Raw genomic sequence first — 25,640 nt, 5'->3', positions numbered from 1 at the left:
TCCTATAATGTGCCACCTGAGTGAAATGAGAAGACTTGTAATTGTTTTAACAACACTTAAATTTGATCTATGTACATTACTTTAGAACACACTTCATTACTATTTTTCCAGAGGACTTATTATAACAGACTTTTATCTTACATTCTAAGCAGCAGCAAGAGCAATAATTACAGCCCTTTGTGAAAGTTCAGTGGACTGGGAGGGCACAATTTGCTAATGGAAATGTTTTCCCACCCCATGGCGGTTGTTAGAAGTCAGGCAAAACTTGAAACATTTTATGCAACAAGATGCCTGTTTTTATGGTGCATCAGCCAACATCACAAACCCAGCACCCCTCCCAGTTGACCATTGCAAGTTTTTGCTGGCCTACTAGCAGAAAATAATTCCCAGAGACACTTTGCCTATACATACAGATGCTACTTAAAATACAATCCCATTCTTCCAGTCTCCACCCACACAATGACAAGTCGGTTTTACTAACAGTGAGTAAATGTCAAATGGTTTCTATTTTTATCACAACACTATACAGTTGATCTTAATTAATCCCAATCCCAATCATGGATGGTTTCCTATGTCCCTCTTGATCTTACTGCATCTTCCTCTCTCTGCAGATTTCCAGACATTTCCATTCTCCTTTAAAAGCAATATTTCATTTCATAGAGTCTTAGGTTAGGCTGAGTTGTTGGTGCAAATCCCAGCTCACTGGGTGACCTTAGGGCAATTTACCGTAATCACTATCTCTCAGACTAGCCCTACTTTGCAGGGCTGTTGTGAGGATGAAAACATACCCCTTTCCTTGGTCAAAAGAGGGGCTATAAATGGAGTAAATAAATACAGCAGGTTCCATATTATCAACCTCTCCTGTTTCTGTCCCACACTCACAGGCTATATACTTGATGGCTTCCCCCCACATTACCCCATCCCTCCTTCCCTCTCCAGGAGTTTCACATTACACAAAAAATACTGAATTATTATTTGGGGTGGGAGGGTTCTGCTGTATTATTTGGTTGCAATTATTATTATTGGGTGGTGCAGAAGCGGGATAAACATATATATATAATTCAGTGCTTTTTTTCTGGGGGTACGCATACCCCTAATCATTTTGTGAATGTAAGTTTGGCCTCGTTGAGGGGCAGTATTTCAATATGAGTAGGAAATTGATAGTAACCCTAAACATTTTTAGGGGGGGGAAGCGCTGTATATATTTATCCCTCAGAGGGTGGCTAGGTGTCCTTCCACCCTGAGGCGAAAAATAAAAAACCAAGGCAAGAAACGGCCGCTAAACGCGCATGCGCCGCCCCCTCCATCTCCCTCTCTGGAATCCAGCCCGGCAGGTATTCCCCTCCCGCGCGCGAACTGTGCGCACGCGCGTTCACGGGCCACGGCCGCTCCTGCCACGAGCAGGTGCTTTTCCTCTTCCTCTTCTTCCTCCTCCTCCTGCCGGAGCGGCAGGTTGCGCACGCGCGCTGGAGGTGCAGGTGCGCCGGGGCTTTCCCTCCTCCTGGTTTCCCCCCTCCTTCCCGCGCGCGCGTGCGCATGCGCCGTCTTTCGTGCCTCGCTCTTTTTCTCTCGCTCCCCTCGCCTCCTCCTCCTCCTCCTCCCTTCCGCGGAGCTGCAGGTGCCAGGAGGAGGCTGCTGGACGGCAGCAGCGGCCCCTCCCCCTCTCCTTCCTCCTCCTCCTCCTCCTCCCCCCTCCCTTCCCCTCCCCTCGGCTTCGCGAGGTCGGTCTGGCGGCGGCCGCTCCTCCTCAGACGGGAGGCGGCAGGTTGAGGCTGAGAGGGGCGGCGGCGGTCGTCGTGGTGGTGGTGCTCCGGGCTTCCCTCAGACCCGCTCCCTTCGCGCCGCCGAGCGGACCAGCGTCTGGCTGACGGGCTGGCTGACAGACTCGCCCGCGGCATGAACCGGGGCCAACGCGGAGGCGGCGGAGCGGGGAGCCGCGGCGGCCTCGGCACCATGGAAGTGAAGAGCAAGGTGGGTGGCGTCCCCACACCGGCCCTCGCCTCGGCTTTGGGGAGGGGTACTCGGGTTTGTTACGTCTCGCTGAGGTGGGTGGGTAGGGGTGCTCTTTCGGGGTCTCTGGGTTTTTTTTTCGGGGGGGGGGAATGGTTACCAAGGAAGCGGGTGGCCGCGTTTAATTCCACAGCCCAGAACCTCCGCGCGCAGCAGTGTTTCTGAGCACGTACAAAGGGCATTCTCTTCAGGGCTGACCAATCCCCGGGCCCCCGTCCGTACCAGGCACCTGAAACCGGGTGTGGGAAGGTGCTCTCGCCCTGGGTAGTGGCCGCAACTAGCAGGCAGTCTTAAGCCCCAGCAGTTTCTTTTTTCCGCTTTAAGATTGTATGTGGGGGAAAGGCACGGTGGTCATGCTGAGAAGGAAACGATGTACTGTACATATTCTGCTGCCTCGCTTGCAGTGATGGCGGGAGAGAGTGTCAGCAGGATTTATTATTTTATTATTATTTTTGGCGGGGGAACAGCTAAGTGCTTCATCTTTCATCTCTGGCCCCAATAATGTGCCAGGTGACATTTATTTGGGGTGACCAAAGTCAAGGTAGTAATTTCGCTCCTGGAATAATGTGTAATTAGGGCGAGTTGTTGCCAAAAATGCGCTTGAGGAGCCACTTGCAGATGACTTCTTTTCCAAGAGTAACCTATTAAGAATGTGGCTGTGCTTACCTTTGAAGAGCCCTTTCAAAACGCTAGCTTTCCCCCCCCTTCCCCCACCCCATCTGGGATAGCTCAGTGTGAGACTTAATCTTAAAGTTGTGGGATTGAGCCCCACATTGGGCAAAAGTCTCCTGCACGGTAGGGGGTTGGACTAAATAACCTTTGGGATTCCTTCCAACTCTACAGTTCATTGATATTTTCAAGGTGTGAGCATGTGTATAGTGGTAGGTAGTTCTAATCTGAGAGTGATTACAGAATCAGGGGGTGAAGGTTATCCATCATTAGCATGAATGAATAATAGGGTGTGATTTTGTGTAGGCATTACTGGTTTGTCTTGGCTTTGCCAGTCACCACCACCCCTCAAGTCTCAGCACTTTTCTTCCTTTTTCTCCTTGTGTTGATGACACTTCCTTTTACCCAAACACAAGGGTCCCATATGGCCTGGGCATTTGTGCTTCTGCCAGTGCTTGATGAATGAGCTTGTAAAACCATTGAGAGAGCATCGCTCTGTGTTTTAATGCGGTCTGAAAAAGTGGTCTTGGGATTGGTTTATATGAAGTATTATGGGGACTGCTAAGTATCCATTCTCAGACGTAGTTTGAGTGTCATGCCCATAAAAGTTCTACGGTGTGCAACACAATTGTTAGTGATACACTATTCTGTTTGCATAGAAAAAAATGTTTTTCTCCAATATCTAAAATCTCTTAATGACTGTGTAAACAGTTGTTTTTTTGTGTTGTGCACTTCTAACCTGATTGCAAGTCAGAATGGCATTTTTAAAGCACTTGCTGCCAATCTCTTCTGGAGAAGGGGGTACAGAGAATGCCATTTTGAGCAAATGAAACAGCCTTTTGTTTCCTGCAGCCCCTGAATTGTTCAGCCATGTTAGTTCAGCTGTAACTTTGGCACTGATCACCAGGGTAGCATGAGGACTTCACAAATTGTGCACACCTTCCTGGTACAAACAGAGTAGCTATTTGGATTTAAAAGGAAGCTAGAGAGACCCACAAATTTTACTGGGGATAGTTTTGGGGCATCATAGGCTGTTTTAGGCCTTTGGAAGGTTCAGAGTGCCTGCAGTTTAGCTGGTTGTGTTCATACAAAATACTTACCCTGGAGTGTTTTCAGAACCTCCTTATGTTAGGGAACACACCCTGGTATACTTTGTTGAAGATTAAAGTGTTCTTTCATTATTTGTATGGTCATGCCACAAATTATACTGGTGAGCCATCCCAACACCGCAGTCTCGTGAGTAACAGGATATGTCTTACTATAGACTGTGGCTCTAATGAAGCGTTTTATCACTCATTTCGTGTTTATGCCTAATTATCAGTGAACATCCATGTACTACTTTGGTCTCGTGGCTATTTCCACATACTGTATACTTATGTGGAAAACAGTACTTCTGATGGCTAGTTTGCTCCTGGTGGCATCCATCTGTCTCAGGAGACAATGAAGGAGTATTTCTTTGGGGGTGCAAATTACTAAGCTTTATATTTAAAATTACATTTTACTGAGGGGGGGAATTATATGTTTAAAGAGGAGAGCTTCTTTCTTTCTTAAGCAAAGTGAGATGTAAAAACATATTACTCATAATGGAGTTTTTTTAGATTTAATGTGAAATAAACACTGTATTATTCTTGCTCTTTCCATTTGTTTGTTTGTTTGTTTGTTTAACAAGATCTCTATTTGGCATTCCTTTCTATTTACTAAAGCACTAAGTCCATCCCCACCCCAGCTTGTTCCTAAGTTGACCTATGGGGTAATTTAGTATTCATCATCACAAGCCACCTAGAAAAAGTCTATACCAGGTAGCTAAGATCACACCCATGAATTCCACGTGGACATAAAATACCTACCATTCCACATTCTGTACTCAGTCACTTGTGTAAATGAGGGCTGTCTTTCTCCTATATATAATGGGAAGCCCCAATCTCTTCAGTCACCTTGATTGTGAACACAGCTGGGTAATTAAGCAGTGTTAAGGGGTAACTGTTGAGGGCCCTAAAATCTATATCCTCATACAATATGTAGTGAAGCATGGCGTAATTAGACAGGGAAAATTCCTTACTGAAATAGAGAGTAAAATTTTGGGAAGTGTAATCCTACAGTTCACTGGCAGCATATGATGGTGGTTTGGGGAAATCCACTGGCAGAGCAGTTACCACATCTCTTTATCATCGTTCCTCCCCTTTTAGTCAGTGGAGGGAATTAGCTATTGTAAGAGAAATGAAGGGTCTTTGGACTTTGCATCTCACTGCCTTCCTCCAACATGCCCCAGTTCCCCTCACTCCACCAGCAGAAGATCTGTTGGGGAGGATGTCGTTGGCTAGTGTGCTATGGGACTTCCAGAGGCATAACCAGTGTCCTTGCAGACACTCCTCAGCTGGCTTCTGGCTGGATTGTAAGGCTTGTTCCCTTAAATAACTTTGAATATTTAAAATGATTTTTAAAATAGCTTTTTTTAAATCACTTAAGCACCATGGGATTAATCCCTCACATCTGCTGTACATGCACTTACACATTAAGTGTAAGTGACCTCCCGTGACCTCCCTGCCAATTTAGACACAGTGACTGAACTGGAGGCCCCTCGACTGACTTCAGGTCCAGTGTTGGACCATTTCGATCGGATACTCCCTACTGATGTGGATAGATTCCTCCAAGTTGGTAGGCCCACCACCTGCCTCCTTGATCCGTGCCCGTCTTGGCTGATTAGGGAGTGTCCAGATGTTGCGCGGACCCCCCTGGTTGAAATTATCAATTTGTCCCTTGACACGGGGACATTCCCAGGGGAACTGAAGGAAGCAGTGGTGCGTCCACTCTTAAAGAAAACTTCATTAGATCCCTTAGACCTATCCAATTACCGCCCAGTTTCAAATCTTCCATACCTGGGTAAGGTAATTGAGAGAGCGGTTGCTGAACAGCTTGGTAGGTTTCTGGAGGAAACATCGGCATTAGATCCATTTCAGTCCGGTTTCCGTCCTGGTTTTGGGACGGAGACGGCTCTGGTTGCCCTAACAGATGATATTCGTAGACAACTGGATCGAGGCGGGTCAGGACTGCTGATCCTTTTAGATTTGTCAGCAGCCTTTGACATGGTCGATCATGATCTTCTGGACCATCGCCTTGCAGACGTGGGGATACAGGGCATAGCCCGTAACTGGTTGTGCTCTTTTATCTCTGGTCGGGGACAGAGGGTGGCACTAGGGAGGGAAATGTCGTCACGCCACTCCTTGGTGTGTGGAGTGCCGCAGGGCGCAATTCTCTCCCCAATGCTTTTTAACATCTTTATGCGCCCTCTTGCCCAGATTATCCGGAGCTTTGGGCTGGGCTGTCATCAATATGCTGATGACACTCAGCTCTATCTACTGATGGATGGCCACACCAACTCGGCCCCTTACACACTGACCAGATGCTTGGAAGCTGTGGCTGGATGGTTTCGTGGGAGCCGATTGAAACTAAATCCTTCGAAGACAGAGGTCCTATGGCTAGGTCGGGATAGCATGGGGATGAGGGACCAACTCCCTTCTCTTGCGGGGGCCCAATTAGTGCCATTGCCTTCCGTTAAGAGTTTGGGTGTAATCCTTGACGCCTCCCTTTCCATGGAGGCGCAAGTCACAGCAACAGCCAAGGCGACATTTTTCCACCTTCGCCGCACCAAGCAGTTGGTCCCTTACCTTTCCCGCCCCGACCTGGCCACAGTGATCCATGCAACAGTCATCTCCAGGCTTGACTACTGTAACTCGCTCTACGCGGGGCTGCCCTTGAAGCTGTCCCAGAAACTCCAGCGGGTACAGAATGCTGCAGCGAGGCTCCTCACAGGGTCTCTGCCATGGGAGCATATTCATCCAGTGCTTTTCAAGCTGCACTGGCTCCCGGTGGAGTACAGGGTCAGATTTAAGGTGCTGCTTTTGACCTTTAAAGCCCTTCACGGCCTAGGACCCTCGTACCTACGGGACCGCCTCGCCTGGTACGCCCCACGGAGAGCCTCAAGGTCCATAAATAACAACACCCTAGTGGTCCCAGGCCCTAAGGAAGTTAGATTGGCTTCAACCAGAGCCAGGGCCTTTTCAGCACTGGCCCCAACTTGGTGGAACGCTCTGTCTCATGAGACCAGGGCCCTGCAGGATCTGATCTCTTTCCGCAGGGCCTGTAAGACAGAGTTGTTCCGCCTGGCCTTTGGATTGGAGCCAATTTGATTCCCTCCGCCCCCTTTTTCTTTTTTCTTTTCCTTCTCCTGCAATGAGGCTCCATTTTAATATTTTAATGTTCCATTATTTTAATGTTGTATTTTATTTTTGTTTTTAAGTTGTAATCACTCATCTTGTTTTTATTATTGCTTGTAAGCCGCTCTGAGCCCGGCCTTGGCTGCGGAGGGCGGGGTATAAATAAAAAATTATTATTATTATTACATACATACACACATTTAACAATTACCGTATTTTTCGCCCTATAGGACGCACTTTTCCCCCTCCAAAAATGAAGGGGAAATGTGTGTGCGTCCTATGGGGCGAATGCAGGCTTTCGCTGAAGCCTGGAGAGCAAGAGGGGTCGGTGCGCACCAACTCTTCTCACTCTCCAGGCTTCAGGAGAGCCCCACCGCCAGCCACACAAGCTCGGGGGACAGCGGGGAGGCACAGCGTGCCTTTCCCGCTGTCCCCCGACTTGGTTAGAAGGCTGGCAGGGGGGAGAAGCCTGCTCCTCCCCGTCGCCAGCCCCGCAAACTCGGGGGACAGCGGGAGGCGCAGCACTCCTCCAGCCCCGCAAGCTCCCAGAGCGATGCCAAAGCTGCATGCAGCTTCGGCATCGCTCTGGGTCCTGTTCTGGGGGCTGGGGGAGGGGGAAGCCCGAGCTTCCCCGGCCCCAGACCCACGCCTGGGGGGGGGAATAATTTTTTCCCCTTTATCTCCCCCCCCCAAAAAAATCTAGATGCGTCCTATCGGCCGGTGCGTCCTATAGGGCGAAAAATATGGTACATAGGTCAGGATCTTGAATTGCCTTTGGCAAGTTTAAGCAAAGTGCTGAAGGTAAAACTAGTAGTTTTACAGTATCTGGAAAGGCCCTAACCCATCTTTTCAAGTTGTTATGTTTCTCATGTTAAAGTAAAAATGTTATTTCTTTCTCTGGGCAATTAGAATTGTACTTTCTCCCTCAATATTTTACTGGCTTCAGTTAGTTCTTTTGTTGGATCTGGGTTGTGTGTAGTTAATTTTTTGGTACTACATTTCAGTCTTCTGGAGAATTACAGTAATATTGTATTGTAACAGAGTGTAGGTTTCCTTAAATTTTAAAATTGTGAGGAAGTAGAATGAAAATAGAAAAGACAATATTACCTGGCACCATAAATCTATTACCTTTGTAAGGGAAGTTACTCCTATAGTGTTGTTTTTTAAAAATTACTTCATGTGGCACAGGTGTAATAAAACAAAATGACTCATCTGTTCTGCCTTGCTGCCAGCTATTATAGGCTTTATAGAATATACAGAGAACAAAACTATTTGTGATTACTGTAATTCCTTAAATTTAAATGTCTCTAGGCCAAGGTGCAGTGTTTGTGCCTTATTTTTAAATTATCTCCATCTGGTGTGTGGACAACATTTGGATGACTATAGTGCTAGAGAGCAAGGGGCAATGTGTTTTTGCTTGTAGTGGCCAAAATGGTCCCATTTAAGCAGCAATATATTGTTTTTAGAAGATCTAAATGAAGGCAAAATGGAATATAAACAAGTACTGTAGTTGGTAGGTACATGTTCAATGCCAATAGCTTCATGAGAGTTATTTTATGTTTCTTTGTCCATTTCCTCAATAAGCTATAGTTATTTTCCAAAATGGATTGTACAAGTTCAGTCTTAAATTCGTACTACTGTTTTAGCAATTTGAAATCTTCACTTATCCTAGGGTTTGTATACCAACTAAGTTTCAATTTGAATCACTCCTAATTTCTACCAAGTATTTGTGTTCTTTAAAAAGTGTATCATTTTAAATTGCCCCCTTAAGCAAATATTCATACTTGATTCCTGAGCTCCCAAGTTGCTACTTTTTGTTGTGGTGGTGGTTATTTAACTACCATGCGCTTGCTACAAAGAAGGCTCTAAGTGACTTTTGAAAAGGTTGAGTTGGAAAGTGTAATACAAAACCCAAGAAATTATACATTTGAATAAAACCAGTTCAACAATCCATAAACCCAGCAGCAATAACAAAAACTCAAACAGACCCAGCAGGGGAACGGGGAAACCCAGCCGAAAATATACAAACAAAATTCAAGTAAGCAATTGGCTGGCTTGTCATAAAATGCCTGGGAGAAGAGAAGTTTTAACCTGGCACCTAGAATATACTAATGACAGCATCCAGAGTGTTCAACGGAGTTTGATTTGATTTAATATTTGTATTCCACTTTTCCAACAACAAATGTTGAGCTTAAAGTGGCTCATAATAATTGCAATACAGTAGCCTCCCTCTGAACCTCATTTGGGAGGAGCATCTGTGGGAGGGCCTCAGGTGACAGCTGAAGCGTCCAGGTAGCTTCATAGCATGAGAGGAACAAGAAAAGATAATGGTAATATGAGTTGCATTAGGTTCTATAATGATGCCAATCTGTGTTTAAGCTTAAAAGAGTTGAGAAAGAGATATCTGAACTTAAGCATGCTGATGTAAGAATTTTAATATCTGTCAGCTTACTTTAACAAGCAGCAATGATTGAAAAATTCTGTTGAGGACAGGTCAGCCCTTTTAGCTTTGTTAGGATAGTTTTAATCCTATGTCTGCTTGAATGTCAACTTTTAAAAATTTCCTAGCATGATTTATAGGTTTATGGCGTTCTTGTTGGTTTAATCATTGCTAATTTCTATCATCCGTTTATCTTTTTGTGGCTAAGTTTTGCTTTCTTTGGCTATTTTGATTTTGAAGGCTGACTGATACTACTGCCTTGGCTTACTTTTAAACTTGGGTGGACATGGTTTATAGAATTGAACCCAGTTTTTCGGGCTATTTTCAGCTACTGCTTTTGCACAGATAGAGTGAGGTGTGTAGAAAAGTTGATACATCTTACTGTGATCACAACTGAAATAGGTAGCCAATGGTGTTACTACTAAGTAGCTGTCTTATACAGTGGTGCCCCGCAAGACAAATGCCTCGCAAGACGGAAAACTTGCTAGACGAAAGAGTTTTCCGTTTTGGAGGTGCTTCGCAATACGAATTTCCTATGGGCTTGCTTCGCAAGACGACAATGTCTTGCGAGTTCCTGCTGGTTTTTTTTTCCTTCCCCCCCTTTTTCTAAGCCGCTAAGCCGCTTATCAGCTGATCCAATCAGCAGATAAGCCGCTAATAGCGCTAATCCGCTAATCCGTCAATGGGCTTGCTTCGCAAGATGAAAAAAACGCTAGACAAAGAGAATCACAGAACGGATTCTTTTCGTCTTGCGAGGCACCACTGTATTTATAATCGTCTCTTCCCCTATAAGTGGTTAGGTTCACAGTTAAATTAATGGAATACCATATTTTTCGCCCTATAGGACACACCGGCCCATAAGATGCACCTAGTTGTTTTTTTTGGGGGGGAATAAAGGGGAAAAAATTATTTCCCCCCCAGCCGCGGATGTCTCCCCGAAGCGCTCTGCTTCAGCGCGCCCCGCGCTCCGTGCAGCAGGCTGCTATCCGCAGCCTAGGGAGCCCTGCGGGAACTCCTGCAGGGCTCCCTAGGCTGCGGATGTCTGCCCAAAACGCAGGGCGCTCTGCTTCAGCGCGCCCCGCGGTCCGTGCAGCAGGCTGCTATCCGCAGCCTAGGGAGCCCGGCGGGAACTCCCGCAGGCTCCCCAGGCTTGCTGATAGCTTCCTGAAGCGTGGAGAGCGAAAGGGGTCGGTGCGCACCGACCCCTCTCGCTCTCCACACTTCAGCGAAAGCCTGCATTCACGCCATAGGACACACACAGATTTCCCCTTCATTTTTGGAGGGGGAAAAGTGCGTCCTATAGGGCGAAATATACGGTACATTGAATGCTTGTTTGTTTGCCGAATTACCTTGCAGTGGTACCTCGGTTCTCAAATGAAATTCATTCCGGAAGCCCGTTCAGCTCCTGAAATGTTCAAAAACTGAGGCACGGCTTCCCATTGGTTGCAAGAGTTTTTTGCCCTCAGTGGAACCCGCGTCGCAAATTTGGGTTCTGAAAAACGTTCAAAAATGGAAGCATTTACCTCTGGGTTTTCAGCGTTCGAGAATCGAAACATACAACAACAGAGGTGTTCGGGAACCGAGGTTCCACTTTATTAAAATGTGTGCATCAAACAGAAGGTCTGCTTTCTCACTACATATGCTGCACTTTGTTGAATAATTTGCATAATCTTTAGAGCTAAGAAACTTCTGGAAGGATGAAGGCTATCATTTTGGCATTCCTTTCAGTTAGCATGGATTTTAAGGCATGTGGTGAGTAAGCAATACTGCAGTGGAACATTTTGCTGTAGAACTGAGTATGGAAATTGCAGCTGCAATGGGACTAGGAACGGCCTAGGGGTGATTGTGCCTTGTGAATTTGTGTGTTTTAATTGGAGGAATGTTTGTAATGGTGAGAATGGCAGGTAGTTTGACATTTAATAGAGTTTGGACAAGCAGGCAATTATTGTATGGGGTGGGGGAGCTTCAGTAGTGGATTGCTGGGACCTGCAGAAGAGTAGGCAGGTGGTGATACCAGTGAAAGGGTTTTGGCAGGCAGTGAACAGTGGCTATTGGAAAGAGCAATTAAATGGTATGGAGAATTCTAATTTAGGGCAAGTGGATACTTGGGTCCTCAGTGGAGCACCAGTCCAGACAAGTGGGGTGAGGTTGGCGCGTCATGTTGTCCATAGAGATTTAGACCTTCTCTCCAATAGGCTCATCCACTCTGTGGCTTGGTTTTAGGGTTTGTACCTTGTCCAAAGATGTACTCCATACTCTTCTGCTCATCATCCACCCTAATTGAGAAGGTAGAGGTCACCTCAGAGTTGGGGTTCAGAAACTGTAGCTGGTGAAGGATGCAGAGGCCAAAGTGCTGGATGGCAATACTGGCTGTGGACAGAAATGCGCTGGTTCCTAGTATGCTTCAGAGCCCAATCCAAGGTACTTACATTGACATAGAAATCCCTAGACAACTTAGGCTTCAAATATCTGAAGGAGAGTCTCCTCCGATATGTAAGCCTATCCTAGTATTAGGGAGTAAGGGAGGCCATGCTGGTAGTTCTACCATCATATAAAGTTGGTCGGGCAGCAGTGCATAAGGGCCTTTTTGTGGTGGCCCTTAGATCATGGAATTCTTGAGGTGTCTGGCCTTGTCACGTTATACACTTGATGTTGGGTTGCTGTATACACTTGATGTTGGATTAAAGTGCACCTTTCTGCACAGGCCTTTGTGGGTGGAAGACATTACACAATTGAGCTGAGAACGCATGGTGAAGGGCAAGCAAGTAATGCCACATAATATATAAAGAGATAGGTGCTGGAGTGTAAAATTGCCTGAATGAAAGCCACACTTTGTAACCTGGAAGTTCTGCCCACTAATCCTATACATATTGGGACATGCAGTGGTTACTTAGTGATGAAAGACAATTTTCTGCACCTACTCAGATACTGTTAGTTACGTCACATGATTAAGAGTTGAGCTCTAGCACCGAAACCAAGTTTCTGAGCAAATCTCCTCACAAATTCTGGCTGAAGCCTGGGTAACCTTGCGGGCAGGGAGGTGGGTGTCTGACAGGACTTGACTAGGAGGAATGGACTCTGTTGATTTGATGGGTGTCATGTGCTCCGAACATTGTCAGAGATGCATTATGTCTGCAAGTACTAAGCCATGGTTGCAGTTGTGCGCAATACTTGGATTTATTTTATTTTTTGTTTTCATAATGAAAACAATTTTACAAATAAAACAACAAGCAATTCTCATAAGTAACATACCGTATTTTTCCGTGTATAAGACTAGGTTTTTTTACCCAAAAATAAGGTTTAAAATTGGGGCTTGTCTTATACACGGGTAGTGCTGAGGGGTGTTTCCTTAATTTGGAGTCCCCCAAAATAGGAGACGTCATATACATGGGGGCGTCTTATACACTGAAAAATACTGTAATTATCTGTCTTCAGTTATATAGGTTGTGTATGGACCAGTTACTTAGATCTGTTTTTAATAGCTGTCCTTTTGGAATGAATGTTTGCACTTGGTGAACGGGGGATTGTTTTCATGAAATGATATGAAAGTTGTGTTGGGTGACTTATGGGTTTCTTGTGTTAACACTTGTATTTCCCATGGGATGATTATTAACTTTCCATGGAAAGAGGAATCCATGCACTTTGCAGCACTTGGCTGTCACTGGCAGTGCCTTAAGTACCGCTTTATGGTTCTGTGCATGTTCCCCACACAAGTCATTTGATGCTTCTGGAGAAGAGGCAACAGCACATTCTCTTGGATTTCCTCCATAATACAGTGAGGCAGAAAACTGTTTTGATTCATGTTAGAATTTGTATTTGAAGTGGAACTCCATTGATTGGTTACATTTATATTGCAGCATTCATCCATTGGATCTCCCTTTCACAAGAACCCTTTAGCTTTCTAAGAGCTGGTGACTTGTGAAAATTTATCCAAATAACTTCTTAGATGAATGGGAACTTTAACTTTATTCTCCTCAATTCTAGTTCAACACTGTTCATGACACCACATTACAACTTGGTGTTAAATTTAAGTAGACTTTGTGTATATGTGAACATTTCCTATTACTGTATCAACTTCATTGTTGTTTGTTTGTTTTTGTAGTTTGGTGCAGAATTCCGGCGCTTTTCTTTGGAAAGGTCCAAGCCTGGAAAATTTGAGGAATTCTATGGATTACTGCAGCATGTTCACAAAATACCCAACATTGATGTCTTAGTTGGATATATAGACATTCATGGAGATCTCTTGCCTATCAACAATGATGACAATTATCATAAAGCAGTTTCTACAGCTAATCCTTTGCTTAGAATTTTTATTCAAAGAAAAGGTAAGCATATATTTCATCATACATCCTTCAATGAGCTAAATTTCTTTGTGTATTTTTCCTGATCATTGCTCAAACTGCAGTTTACTGGCTTGGAAGAAAATGCATCATTATATGTATTCACACTGATGCATTGTTTGATACCTGTTGATTTATTGAGAAAGAATATTGCACAGTTGTGCCGTGTATGGTGGGATTTCATCTTGCTGCATTTCCTTTGCTATGCATAGAGAGACGTTGGGGGAGGGGAGCATAGAACCATTTAGAGAGGCAGCCATATTCATCTAATAGTTAAATCTTTTTGAAATTCAACCTTGATTAATACCCAAGATCATGCCTTTTAACCTTGCTACAAATCTTGCCTTTCTTACTGAAAACTTTGTTGCCTAGCTTATCATAAAGAGATATAGAATCTGTTGGTACTGAAAGAGAGATTCTTTAATAAAATCGCAAGCACCTCTTACCCCCAAAAGCACATCATTGATAGATAAGCAAAGAAAAAATGTAGCTTTACTCTGAACTCCTCACAAATTATGCATTAGGTTTTTCTCACGTTGATGAAAAACGAACAAAATATTCAGCAGTTTTTATGTATAATAAGGGCTCTAAGTCACTGTATTGTACCCTGGAATCTGAATAGCTTGGGAACACCCAGGCAGTGTGAATCCTGGAATTTCCAGTAAAAAACAAAGGCTCTATTCTGGTTTGGAGAGAAGATGGGAAATGGTCACAGCCTCCCTAATACTGACGCAAGTCATATTTGCTGTAAGTAGAAGAGCAAATAGTTATATGTAATTGTTTAAATAGAATGCCTTAAAATATGTAAAGTGGCACATTCCAGCTACCTTTTTCTAATCCCTTATATTTTGTAATATTCATCAAAAAGATAGAAGCTGAATCTGGAATAGAAGTAGATGGACTGGTGAGGTCATATTCAGCAGTTCTGCTTAATCTCTTTCAGTAGCCATATGACTAGAGCAGATAAGCTACTTTGTTGGGCTGGGATTATTACTTAACATTTTAGCACCATATGTGTGTGTTTATATGAGTTATTCACTTAACAGTTATTTATTTATTTTAAAGTATTTCTAAACTGCTTAATATTTTTAACATCTCCAAGTAGTGTACAGTTTGAAAAGCAATGTATCATTAAAATAGTAAAATGAAAGCTGAATACTGGATAGACAGGTGTTCTGTGTCCCAAGTTGTCATCTTTGTGAAGTGGGAAGATGACTTGCTCTGGAGGGGTGGTATTCCCCAGAAGGGAGCGGGTCTGGAGGCTTGGGTGGCCATGGTGGCTAGGAGTGCCACCAAGCTCATATCACCCTGTTCCATACTTCAGTGGTTTTTAAAGCTCTAGAATCCTTCAAAAGATCTATTCAGAATTACAATTCTCATTTATTCAGCATACAATGCTAGCTTCTGTCAACAGTTCATTAGCAACTGTATGAATGCTGTTACCAATGCTCCAGCCTTACCTTCTACATTTGTAACTTAATATTTCCAGCTCTGGCTTGTTTGCTAGCTACACCCCTGTTTGGACAGACACTACTTAGCTCATAATACTCCATGCTCTCATAACTTCCATATTTGATTATTGCAATGCACTCCGTGGGGCTACCCTTGAAGATTACTCAGAAACTTTGTTTGGTCCAAAATGCAGTGGCCAGATTACTGGTTGGAGTTCCATTTAGATCTTTCATAACCCCTGTTTTTAAACAGTTGCATTAGTTGCCAGTTCATTTTAACATCCAATTCATGGTGCTCATGTTAGTGTTTAAATCTGTAGGAACACTTCTTCAGATAACATACTCTTCAGATATGTATCTGAAGAAGTGTGCATGCACACGAAAGCTCATACCAATAACAAACTTAGTTGGTCTCTAAGGTGCTACTGGAAGGATTTTGTTTGTTTCAACTACGGCAGACCAACATGGCTACCTACTTGTAATTGTATACATGTTCTTCTGTACAAGACATTAAAATAAAGATGGGGGTGGGGAGAGACTTGCCATAGGAATATACCTAATTTGGAATGCTATTCTGGTACTACAGTATTTCCAGTATACAGCATATATGGGGCAAAACAACATAGATTAGGTTTTATACTGAAGCATTTAAAATTGTTCTCTCATTTAATTCAGTTATTTTGCTACACTGGAATATGTGAGGTTATAATTTTTGGAAGAGTTAAAAAAAGAGAATCTAATGGCCAGGCTTCTGCAGTTTAAATCTAATACAAATGTATGGAATTGGTCTTTCCGAAAGTATTTCTGAAACAATTCTGCACAGAGTTGTCATGCCATTGACTGCAATATATAAGAAAAAGCTAACTACTACAATTCCCTGGTTGAGAAGCATTCCACATTTAATGATTTTATAAAAGGCATCTAACATTCTGCATTAAAAATAAATTCTGCAAACTTATAGCCTTTTCTCATCTAGTTACAAAATAGATGTCCTGGCTGATTCAGGATGTATTTGGCAGAGATGTCTGGAGCAAAATATGCCTATATTACTATATATAGTAGAGTATTTTAGAAGGTAGATTGGGTGAGGAGGAAGAAATAATATTCAGAAGGGTAAAATTTCTGTCTTAAATACAATATAATCTTTCTATGTCTTATTTTTTAAATAAACAAATGCTGTAACTTGAGAATTTATAAGGAATAGACCTAGAAATGTGTTCATTGCAAAACCAGCTCTGAGGTTCTCAAACTCTGCATATACTAGTACTAGTTGCTTAGCTTTTGTGCATTGTAATCAGTTATGCCGAATTCTAAACTTAACAGTACACTTTAAACAAATGCAAATAGTATTTGTGTTTCAAAACATAAGCTAATAACAAGCACATGTTAAACAATAGTGTAAATGATTGTATACATAACCATTTTCATCTGTGGAGTTTCAAGGGCAGTCATTTTTTAAAAATAGGTGTGACAGTTTTCTAATTTGTGTACTACATGCTTTCAGAAGAGCTGAGTAACTGACAACCAAGCATAGACAACTGCACAGTGCTTGATAAAGGCTCTTGTGTGGGTTAGGTTAGTATAAGTTTTACCTAATGTCTCATTCTTTGTGTTGAGTTGGCAACATGCTGATTTGGTTTCACACCAGTGAGCATGCTTATTAAAAGCATTTCACCTTTGTACCTTATAGGCATTCACCTTATTTATGGCAACACTTTTTACTTCTGGTTTCTTGCCAAAAAAAATTCACTGTTCTAAACTGATTGGTTGATGTCAGAACAATAGTGCCTTTGTACTGAAGGATATTGCTTAAAAGAATTTATTCAAGGGTTGTTGAGAGGCTAAACAGTCATGCTGCCTGACTAAGTTTATAAAGATCAGACTTTATTATTTCCCATTTTTTGCATTTATTTATCTCAAAACTAGTGTTAGAATTGCCATGCCATAAACTCCTTATTGTATTCACCTATTCAAAACAAGTTATAGTTCTTTGCCTGACGTAGCAGTTACATTGCCTTTATTTAGAATGTGTCGTCATACATCAGTGGATCTATTCACATGTCACATTGGGTCATAGTTAGTCCAAGACAAACCATGTCTTACCCTGAATGAGCAGCATACTGGTACATGCTGCTCAAGTTGTCCCTGCCCCACTCCTACCTTTGCCAAGTAAGAAAGAAAAAAACAAATCAGTATACCTGAAGGAACGTCTTCACCCCCATCATTCAACCCGGACACTGAGGTCCAGCTCTGAGGGCCTTCTGGTGGTTCCCTCACTGCGAGAAATGAGGTTACAGGGAACCAGGCAGAGGGTCTTCTCGGTAGTGGCACCTGCCCCGTGGAATGCCCTACCATCAGATGTCAAGGAAATAAACAGCTATCTGACTTTTAGTAGACATCTGAAGGCAACCCTGTTTAGGGAAGTTTTTAATATTCTGTTGGGAGCCGCCCAGAGTTGCTGGGGAAACCCAGCCAGATGGATGGGGTATATTATTATTATTATTATTATTATTATTATTATTATTATTATTGAAGCCAAGAACAAACCTTAGCTTCCACTCACTGTTTAGAAACAGACCATGAGTACTGGCTCACATGCAGCACTAAAGCAACATTCTGATTTGCTTCTTCCTGGTTCAGTAAGGGGAGGAGTGGGATGAGCCTGATTTGAGCTATGTGCACATACCAAGACACTTTTTCATGGTAAGCCATAATTTCTTTCAGGCTATGACTCAAAATGACATGCGAACTATGCCAATGAGTTTCGAAAGGTAGACCTGGAAAAACAGGAAACATTTATTTGAAAGGAAGTACTGGTAATGCAGAAAGGAGTTGCTGATAAAAGGTTAAAACACAACCTGCTATAATACAAGAGGTTGTGAGAACTTTATTTTGCACTTTCTTCAACTGCTTATTTTCTGTAAGAGTAACTGTTGCTCAGCTAGTATATTTTCTTCATAAAAGGCTTTTTATGTTCAAGACTATCAAAGTGTTTATCAATAGACTTCCTTCAGCTGTGTAGGTATTACATTGCTCCAATTCTGTTTAGAAACATGGAATATACACCCAGATAAGCTGCATGACGTAGGTATCTTGGTCTCTGTTTCCAGTGCTGCACAGCATTTTAAAAATTGTTTCCTGACAAGGGCATTGTCTTTTCAAAATGAGGCACCACGTCTGCATCTTTCTGGGAATATGAAAATCTCAGTGTATACATGAGTTGATGTTCCTTAATTCTTAAACTAAAACCTGAATAAAAGAAGGTTTTAAAGCAGAAGAATCTTTGACTATTGAATTTAACATTTTAGTTACGTTACTATTGAAGGGAAAACTGCTACTCATAAAGACAAACAGTAAATGAACTTTCAACTTGGACTGAAGTTGAACACTGGGGAAATTGTGTTCATAACAGCATATTTAACTTTAACCTGGGTTAAAAATTCTCTTACTGGTGCTATCTTGAAATAAGTGCATTTCATTCAGTTCTTGGTTTCAGGTACATGCACTACTCATTCCTCAAGTTAATATTCTTTCAGCTCAGCTATTGAGGGATGTACTTAGAGATTCTTTCTAATATAGGAGTTGATAGTATTTGCATAACTTCACATTTCCAGATTAATTTTATTTATTAATTTTATTCCCATACTTGTTTACATCTTAGGCCTTTCTTGGGTGTACCCTGATCCTCAGGAGTGGTTTGGGGGCATACAGGATGTTGGAGGAGGGCATGGACTTCCTTATGTTGAATACAACCCATTAGTCAAAATAAAAAAATTCCTTCTAGTAGCACCTTAAAGACCAACTAAGTTAGTTCTTGGTATGAGCTTTCGTGTGCATGCACACTTCTTCAGATACACTGAAACAGAAGTTGCCAGATCCTTCTATATAGTGAGAAGGTGGGGAGGGGTATTACTCAGAAGGGTGGTGGGAATGGGAGATTGGCAGATAGCTGAGATGAGCCTGTTGACGACTCTTAACGACTGTAATAGGTCTTACAGGAAAAGGCAAGGGGTGAGAAGGTGAGAAATGGCTTAGTCAGGCTCATAGCTTTAACTATGCGGACCTTTGTTGGCAAGGTGATGTCTCTGCTTTTTAAGATGCTGTCTAGGTTTGTCCATTTATTCCCCAGCCACTCTGGGCGGCTCCCAACAGAATATTAAAAATGTGATAAAACATCAAACATTAAAAACTTCCCTAAACAGGGCTGCCTTCAGAAGTTTTCTAAAAGTCAGATACAGTATTTATTTCCTTGACTTCCCTCTGCCTGGTTCCGTATACAGTAATGTCACTTATCTCAGTGAGGGAACTGCCAGAAGGCCTCTCGGAGCTGGACCTCAGTGTCTCGGCTGGACGATGGAGGTGGAGATGCTCCTTCAGGTATACTGGGCCGAGGCTGTTTAGGGCTTTAAAGGTCAGCACCAACACTTTGAATTGTGCTCGGAAATGTTAGTTTTCTGTAACTAACACTGGTAACAACAAACAGGAAATAGGATAAACATACCTCTAAGAAGAGATACTTTCTAGCAACAGATGTGTTGTGCTGTTGGCAATGCTTTTGTGTGATGGTGGCTGTGAGAGTCATACTAGTCCATTTGTAGTATCAGTTACCCAGGAATCTGCCCAGTTCCCATATTGGGTGACATGTCGTGGCACATGAGTTTTCTCAGTTCTCTCCTCCCCCCCTCCCACCTCACGTGCCCCCCAATCTCCTCCAGAGGGTCTACCAACTCTCTTTTTCCAGGACACGTCCTCTTTTTCATGGGGAGAGTCACCATAGCAATACACAGTTAAAATTAAAAGTCAGCAAATGTGTCCTCCTTTTTGCTCTTCAAACTATGGCAACCCGAGAATACCCTTCCTGTCTAGCATTTGGATCCTGAGTCTTTGAATGTGTTAGTACTTGATAGTGTATTCGATTTCAGACATGGCCTAGAACTAGGACTAGGTACTGCTACTAATTATACAATTGAATGCATAACACATACCTTTTAAATATTAAAATCCCTAGCACACACAAGCTGGAAAGTTATTCAACAGTAGTACCTAATACACCATTCCATTGTCTTTGTTCCCCTTAATGTAACATCTAGCTATATAGTGGTCTTCACTTAGAATTGCCATAAGAGTTGTGCATAATTGCAGATTAAAATAAGCTTCAAGTTGCAGTACTATACACTTACCTGGGAGTAAGTCCCATCAAACTCGAAGAGAAGCACTTCTGAATTCACTTGTGTAGAATTGCACTGTTAGTGTATCAGATATGGCTTTAGCACAAGATACCAATGCTAATCATAAGAAACATTTTTTTCATAACAGTAGTTTTTTTAAATAATAATAATAATAATAATAATAATAATAATAATAATAATAATAATAATAATAATATATTTATACCCCGCCCATCTGGCTGGGCTTCCCCAGCCACTCTGGGCGGCTTCCAAAGAATATTAAAATACTATAATACATCAAACATTAAAAGCTTCCCGAAACAGGGCTGCTTTCAGATGTCTTCTAAAAGCCTGGTAGTTGTTGTTCTCTTTGACATCTGGTGGGAGGGTGTTCCACAGGGAAGGCGCCACTACCGAGAAGGCCCTCTGCCTGGTTCCCTGTAACTTGGCTTCTCGCAGTGAGGGAACTGCCAGAAGGCCCTCGGCGCTGGATCTAAGTGTCCGGGCTGAACGATGGGGGTGGAGACGCTCCTTCAGATATACTGGACCAAGGCCGTTTAGGGCTTTAAAGGTCAGCACCAACACTTTGAATTGTGCTCGGAAACGTACTGGGAGCCAATGTAGGTCTTTCAAGATCGGTGTTATGTGGTCTCTGCGGCTGCTCCCAGTCACCAGTCTAGCTGCTGCGTTCTGGATTATCTGGGGTTCTTTAAATTCAAAGGCCAGTAATAGCAGACAAGGTTGCATGAAGAACTGTTTTCCTGCCACTGCTGGGCCTCTCTTGCAATCTGTAGCCACAAAGTAGGGTGTGTTCTGAGTATATGCAGAAAAGCAGGTGAGACCCATTGAGTCATATAAATGCCCCTCCTGAACTGAGTGTGCAACTTTAAAGCATGATCCAAAATACAACTTTCTAAGAGTTGAAAATGATGGGATTCATATTGATGTCCTGTGGCATATGGGAAAGGACCTTGATTAATTTTGGGAGCAAATATATAATTAAATCCTTGGATGAAGTATTCAGTTGGGGTGGTATTCAGCTAAGATTTACTTTGAGTAGACATTTTGAAATAAATGAAGCTAACTTGGTCATGTTCATTAATTTCAATAGGTCTGCTCTGAGTAAAACCTGATTTAATATTACCCTTGGTCCTTAGGGACTATATGCTAAACAGATGTACTACTACCTGAAATATGAAGAAATGACTTATAATCTTCTCAGTTAGAATCAATTATAATACTTTATTACAGGCATCTCCAAACTCGGCACTCCAGCTGTTTTGGGACTACAACTCCCATCATCCCTAGCTTAACAGGACCAGTGGTCAGGGATGATGGGAACTGTAGTCCCAAAACAGCTGGAGGCCCAAGTTTGGGGTTCCTGCTTTATTATAATTAATTTTCTTAATAAAAAAATCAGTATATAAATTCAATTAAGCAGTGGATTAAGGCTTATCTGTCTCTGCTTAAAGCACCTTTTGCTATAATAACTGAATGAAATCCATGGAAAAACATTCTTCAGCTTGAGTTGCAAGGCGTTGGTAGTACTAGTTTGCTGTTAAACCACTTGTTAGAAGTGTCTTCCAATGTTTAAATATGTTACTTATTTAGTCTGTTGCCAGCCATTTTACCTACTCTTGATGAGGGGCAAGGAAGGGAGCTTGTGGAATGGTATTTGTTTTCAGGAGATTAAAACCAGGTCATTTGGCCACCATCCCAATATTTGGCAGCACTAGTTCCACTGGCTGTTTGCCTTTCCTCATTCTTTTTATTCTAATATACTGAAACTCAAGAAGAATAAAAATGTAACCTAGAATTACACATTGACTAAAAAATTGCAAGTACATATCTTATAAGCCATTGACAGTTCTTTGGAAAGCTCTGAGTTTTGCTCTTCCAGTGCTAACTTCTTTGCTAAAAGTCCTAGAGCTAAGGATGTTCCAGTTGCGAGCCATGTGTCACATTTAGTGGGCTATATAAAATAAAGCGCAATACAGACATGCAGCTACCTTGTTCCTTGAATCCCTTTTTTCTTGGACTAGGCCAGCCTGTGTAAGTTCCATTTAGCAGATCAGGAGCAAAACATTACAGAATGCTGAGAACTATTTATTTAGGAGCTCTTTAATGGCTAGTGCCATATATGCTGACTGGGCTTATTTTGTACTCCAAAAATTAACATGTACTTCTCTCCCCCCCCCCTTTCTCTTCCTATTTGTACAGAAGATGCAGACTACAGTGCCTTTGGGATGGATACCATAACAAGGAAGAAAAATGTCTTGACAAACGTGTTGCGTCCAGATAACCATAGAAGAAAGCCTCACATTGTCATTAGCATGCCGCAAGACTTCAGACCAGTATCTTCTATTATAGATGTAGACATACTTCCAGAAACGCATCGCAGAGTGCGGCTTTATAAATATGGAACGGACAAGCCTCTAGGATTTTATATACGGGATGGCTCTAGTGTCAGAGTAACGCCTCATGGGTTAGAGAAAGTACCAGGAATTTTCATATCTAGGCTTGTTCCTGGTGGACTGGCTCAAAGCACGGGCTTATTAGCTGTAAATGATGAAGTTCTGGAAGTAAACGGTATAGAAGTTTCAGGTAAAAGCCTTGATCAGGTTACAGATATGATGATTGCTAACAGTCGAAACTTAATAATTACTGTGAGACCAGCGAATCAGAGAAACAATGTTGTTAGGAACAGCCGGACTTCTGGTAGCTCAGGACAGTCTACAGATACCAGCCTTCCAAGTTACACTCCACATACTGTGCCCATATACCACCCTGAAGAAGAGGAAGACAGTGATGAAGATGATATTATTATTGAAGATAATGGTGAGCCACAACAAATTCCAAAAGCGGCTCCTTCCAGTGACAGCACTGAGTCACTGACACAAACTGAAACCAATCATGAATCTGTGCAGAACGGCTTAATTTCTTCCAGAGAAGTAAACTTGTATTGTTCAACAGGCAGCATTAACATGGAGTATGAAATCCAGGACTCAGACCCAAAGACTTTAGAAGAAGATGGGACAATCATAACATTGTGAAACTACAACAGCTTATTTACTAAAAAGGCCATAACAATTTTTTTACTTGGCTGTATTCATGCAGGACGTACCTCTCAACTACCATACTCCAATGACTTTTGATATCTGCATAACGGATTAGAGCACTCTGCTGTGATTCACAGGAACTGTTCCATTTTGATACCCAGCTGAGAAACAAGTGTTTTAGGAACACACACTGACTGGTTTTATGGTTCAAGGCAGGACAGCATTTCCATGACCTAAAATTGTGCAGGTCTATTTTTCAGAATGTCAGTGTCTAGAAGGAGCCCCACCGTTTAGTTTATTGTCCTGTGATCTGGTTCCATGTATTGTTCATGGAACATGTTTTCATTTAAATGTGGATTTGAGTATTGTCATAGGAGAACCAGCCTGAACTATTTTTCAACACGAGAATGTTAATAAAATAACCAAACATAAACTTCAACAATTTTTGGCCTTCTTACTCCATACCCCAGACATGTGTAAATTAAAATAATCTGGAATGTTAATTATCAGTGCAATCCTATTCATATTTACTCAGAAGTAAGCTCCATTGAGTTGAACTCTGCTTACTACAGGCAAGTCGGTATTGGATTGCATTCAATGAGTTGATTGACTTCAGTTCTAAAATTTCTTGAAGCAGTTCACAAAATCAGAAGGGAGAGAACTGTCCATTGGATTTATTGATTTGATAGTTGTGAAGTGTAACTTTTTTAAAAAACAAAAACCTTTTAAACTGTATTGTGATCTACTACTGGTGTTGGAGGGATAAATCACTGCTATTTTGTATGGATTGGATAGCTCACTAAAAAAAGCAATGAAGTTATTTGTCTGATCATATATAGATGTGTACATTTACCCTTTTTATGAGAAAAACTGTGATCTTGAAATATTAGGATGCAATCAATCTCAACAAAAACCAATTGGATTTTCCATTTACGTCAGTGGGAGTTGTATTGTACCCATAATGTGAAAGTCTTAAAATATTATTCCTTTTTGTTCCTTAATTAGTTCTCTTGGTTCATGGCATCCGCTACTGCTGTAACTGTTATGGAATGAATATAAAAATGCAAGTGCTAATGACAGATTTGGCTAACATAAATCTTACTGCTTATGAAGGTTCTTTTGTAGTGGAACAGTTCCCAAAAGGAGGCAAATTATATAACCACAAATAAACCAGTTTAGAACGTTGGTTTTAGTTACTTTCCCCTTGACAAAATGCTTTCTATTTATAGAATTCTAAGCAAAGGGCATCCTAATATTTATCCTTTGGGCATGTGCTTATTCCTTTTTCTTCACATAATTATTACTGAAGTACAGTCCACTTGAAGAGGGTTCCACAAATAGATAATGTGTGCAATCAGGTAGCCATTTTCATGGATGCGTATGTTTGGTACGACTATGGATCTTACCATGGTTCATTATATGGTAGATAAGGTGTAAAATGAACTTTTCACTTACACAGAAGCATGGAAACCAAAACATTAGTGAAAGAGTTGAATGTTAATTTATTGTGGAAACACACATAGGGTTGTTGTGCTGCTTAACACATTCAGTTTGATTTTTTGATACTTGTACTGCAATCATGTGCATGAACACTTTGGATATATTAGTGCAATTACAAACTTAAGAAAATATTTTATTAAACTGTGTTTAAATTTTACTCCTTATGATACTAGCCTCAATCAGGTAGCTTGTTTTACGGGATGGAGTGTGTTCTTTAAAAAGCATATATATCTATACATATCCTTGTAATGCATAAAATAATCTTGGCTTGAAGTAATGTAATTATACCTAATAAAATTAAACATTGGGGGATGGGGGAAATCAATGAACACTAGAGAGGATAAGCAAAAGGCTCAATGTGTTTTGCTATTAAAATGACAGGCTGCCCTGCATTTAATTGCAAAGTAATGCAGTTGCCATGATGGTTCATCACTACCTTATTTTTACTAAGCCTTTTAAAATCAATTTGAAACAGAATAATAGTACATTTTAATTATATATATATATAACGGTACTGGGCTTCAGTATAAGTGAAACTATTAGACTTTCATATACTACCTCTTAAACTTTGACAGCTAGCATCTTGTGGGGGACAAGGTTAGTCTGCTAGATGAAGACATGAAGGCTTGGTGTATGTACAATTTTTACCTTAAAACCCAGAGATACTTAAAATTTTACTACAAGTTCTAATATGCTGTTTCCTCTGTATGTGTGTGTATATATACACGAACATACATAAATGCGTTCTCAATTTTTGATTGAATCTTACAATGAATGTGTATGGACAAC

General features: G+C 41.8%; 1 protein-coding gene across 1 annotated transcript; it reads left to right on the top strand.

Annotated features, from left to right (window-relative positions):
- The first annotated feature begins 1,206 nt into the window (after positions 1-1,206).
- PARD6B (par-6 family cell polarity regulator beta) lies at positions 1,207-23,793 on the top strand. Its single transcript, XM_081196562.1, has 3 exons — positions 1,207-1,971; positions 13,436-13,658; positions 22,513-23,793. The coding sequence occupies exons 1-3, from the start codon at positions 1,897-1,899 to the stop codon at positions 23,343-23,345; spliced, it is 1,131 nt and encodes a 376-aa protein (XP_081052688.1). The 5' UTR covers positions 1,207-1,896; the 3' UTR covers positions 23,346-23,793.
- The last annotated feature ends 1,847 nt before the right edge of the window (positions 23,794-25,640 follow it).

Source organism: Podarcis bocagei (genome assembly GCF_964188305.1).
Source record: "Podarcis bocagei genome assembly, chromosome: 5".
In the NCBI taxonomy this organism is placed as follows: Eukaryota; Metazoa; Chordata; class Lepidosauria; order Squamata; family Lacertidae; genus Podarcis; species Podarcis bocagei.
The sequence above is the reverse complement of the archived record's forward strand: the minus strand, read 5'-3'. Positions and strand labels throughout refer to the sequence as shown.

Coding starts and splice junctions, on each gene's coding strand:
- PARD6B (XM_081196562.1), top strand. CDS start 1,897: ATGAACCGGGGCCAACGCGGAGGCGGCGGAGCGGGGAGCCGCGGCGGC. Junction 1,972..13,435: donor CCATGGAAGTGAAGAGCAAG/GTGGGTGGCGTC, acceptor TTGTTTTTGTAG/TTTGGTGCAGAATTCCGGCG. Junction 13,659..22,512: donor AATTTTTATTCAAAGAAAAG/GTAAGCATATAT, acceptor CTATTTGTACAG/AAGATGCAGACTACAGTGCC.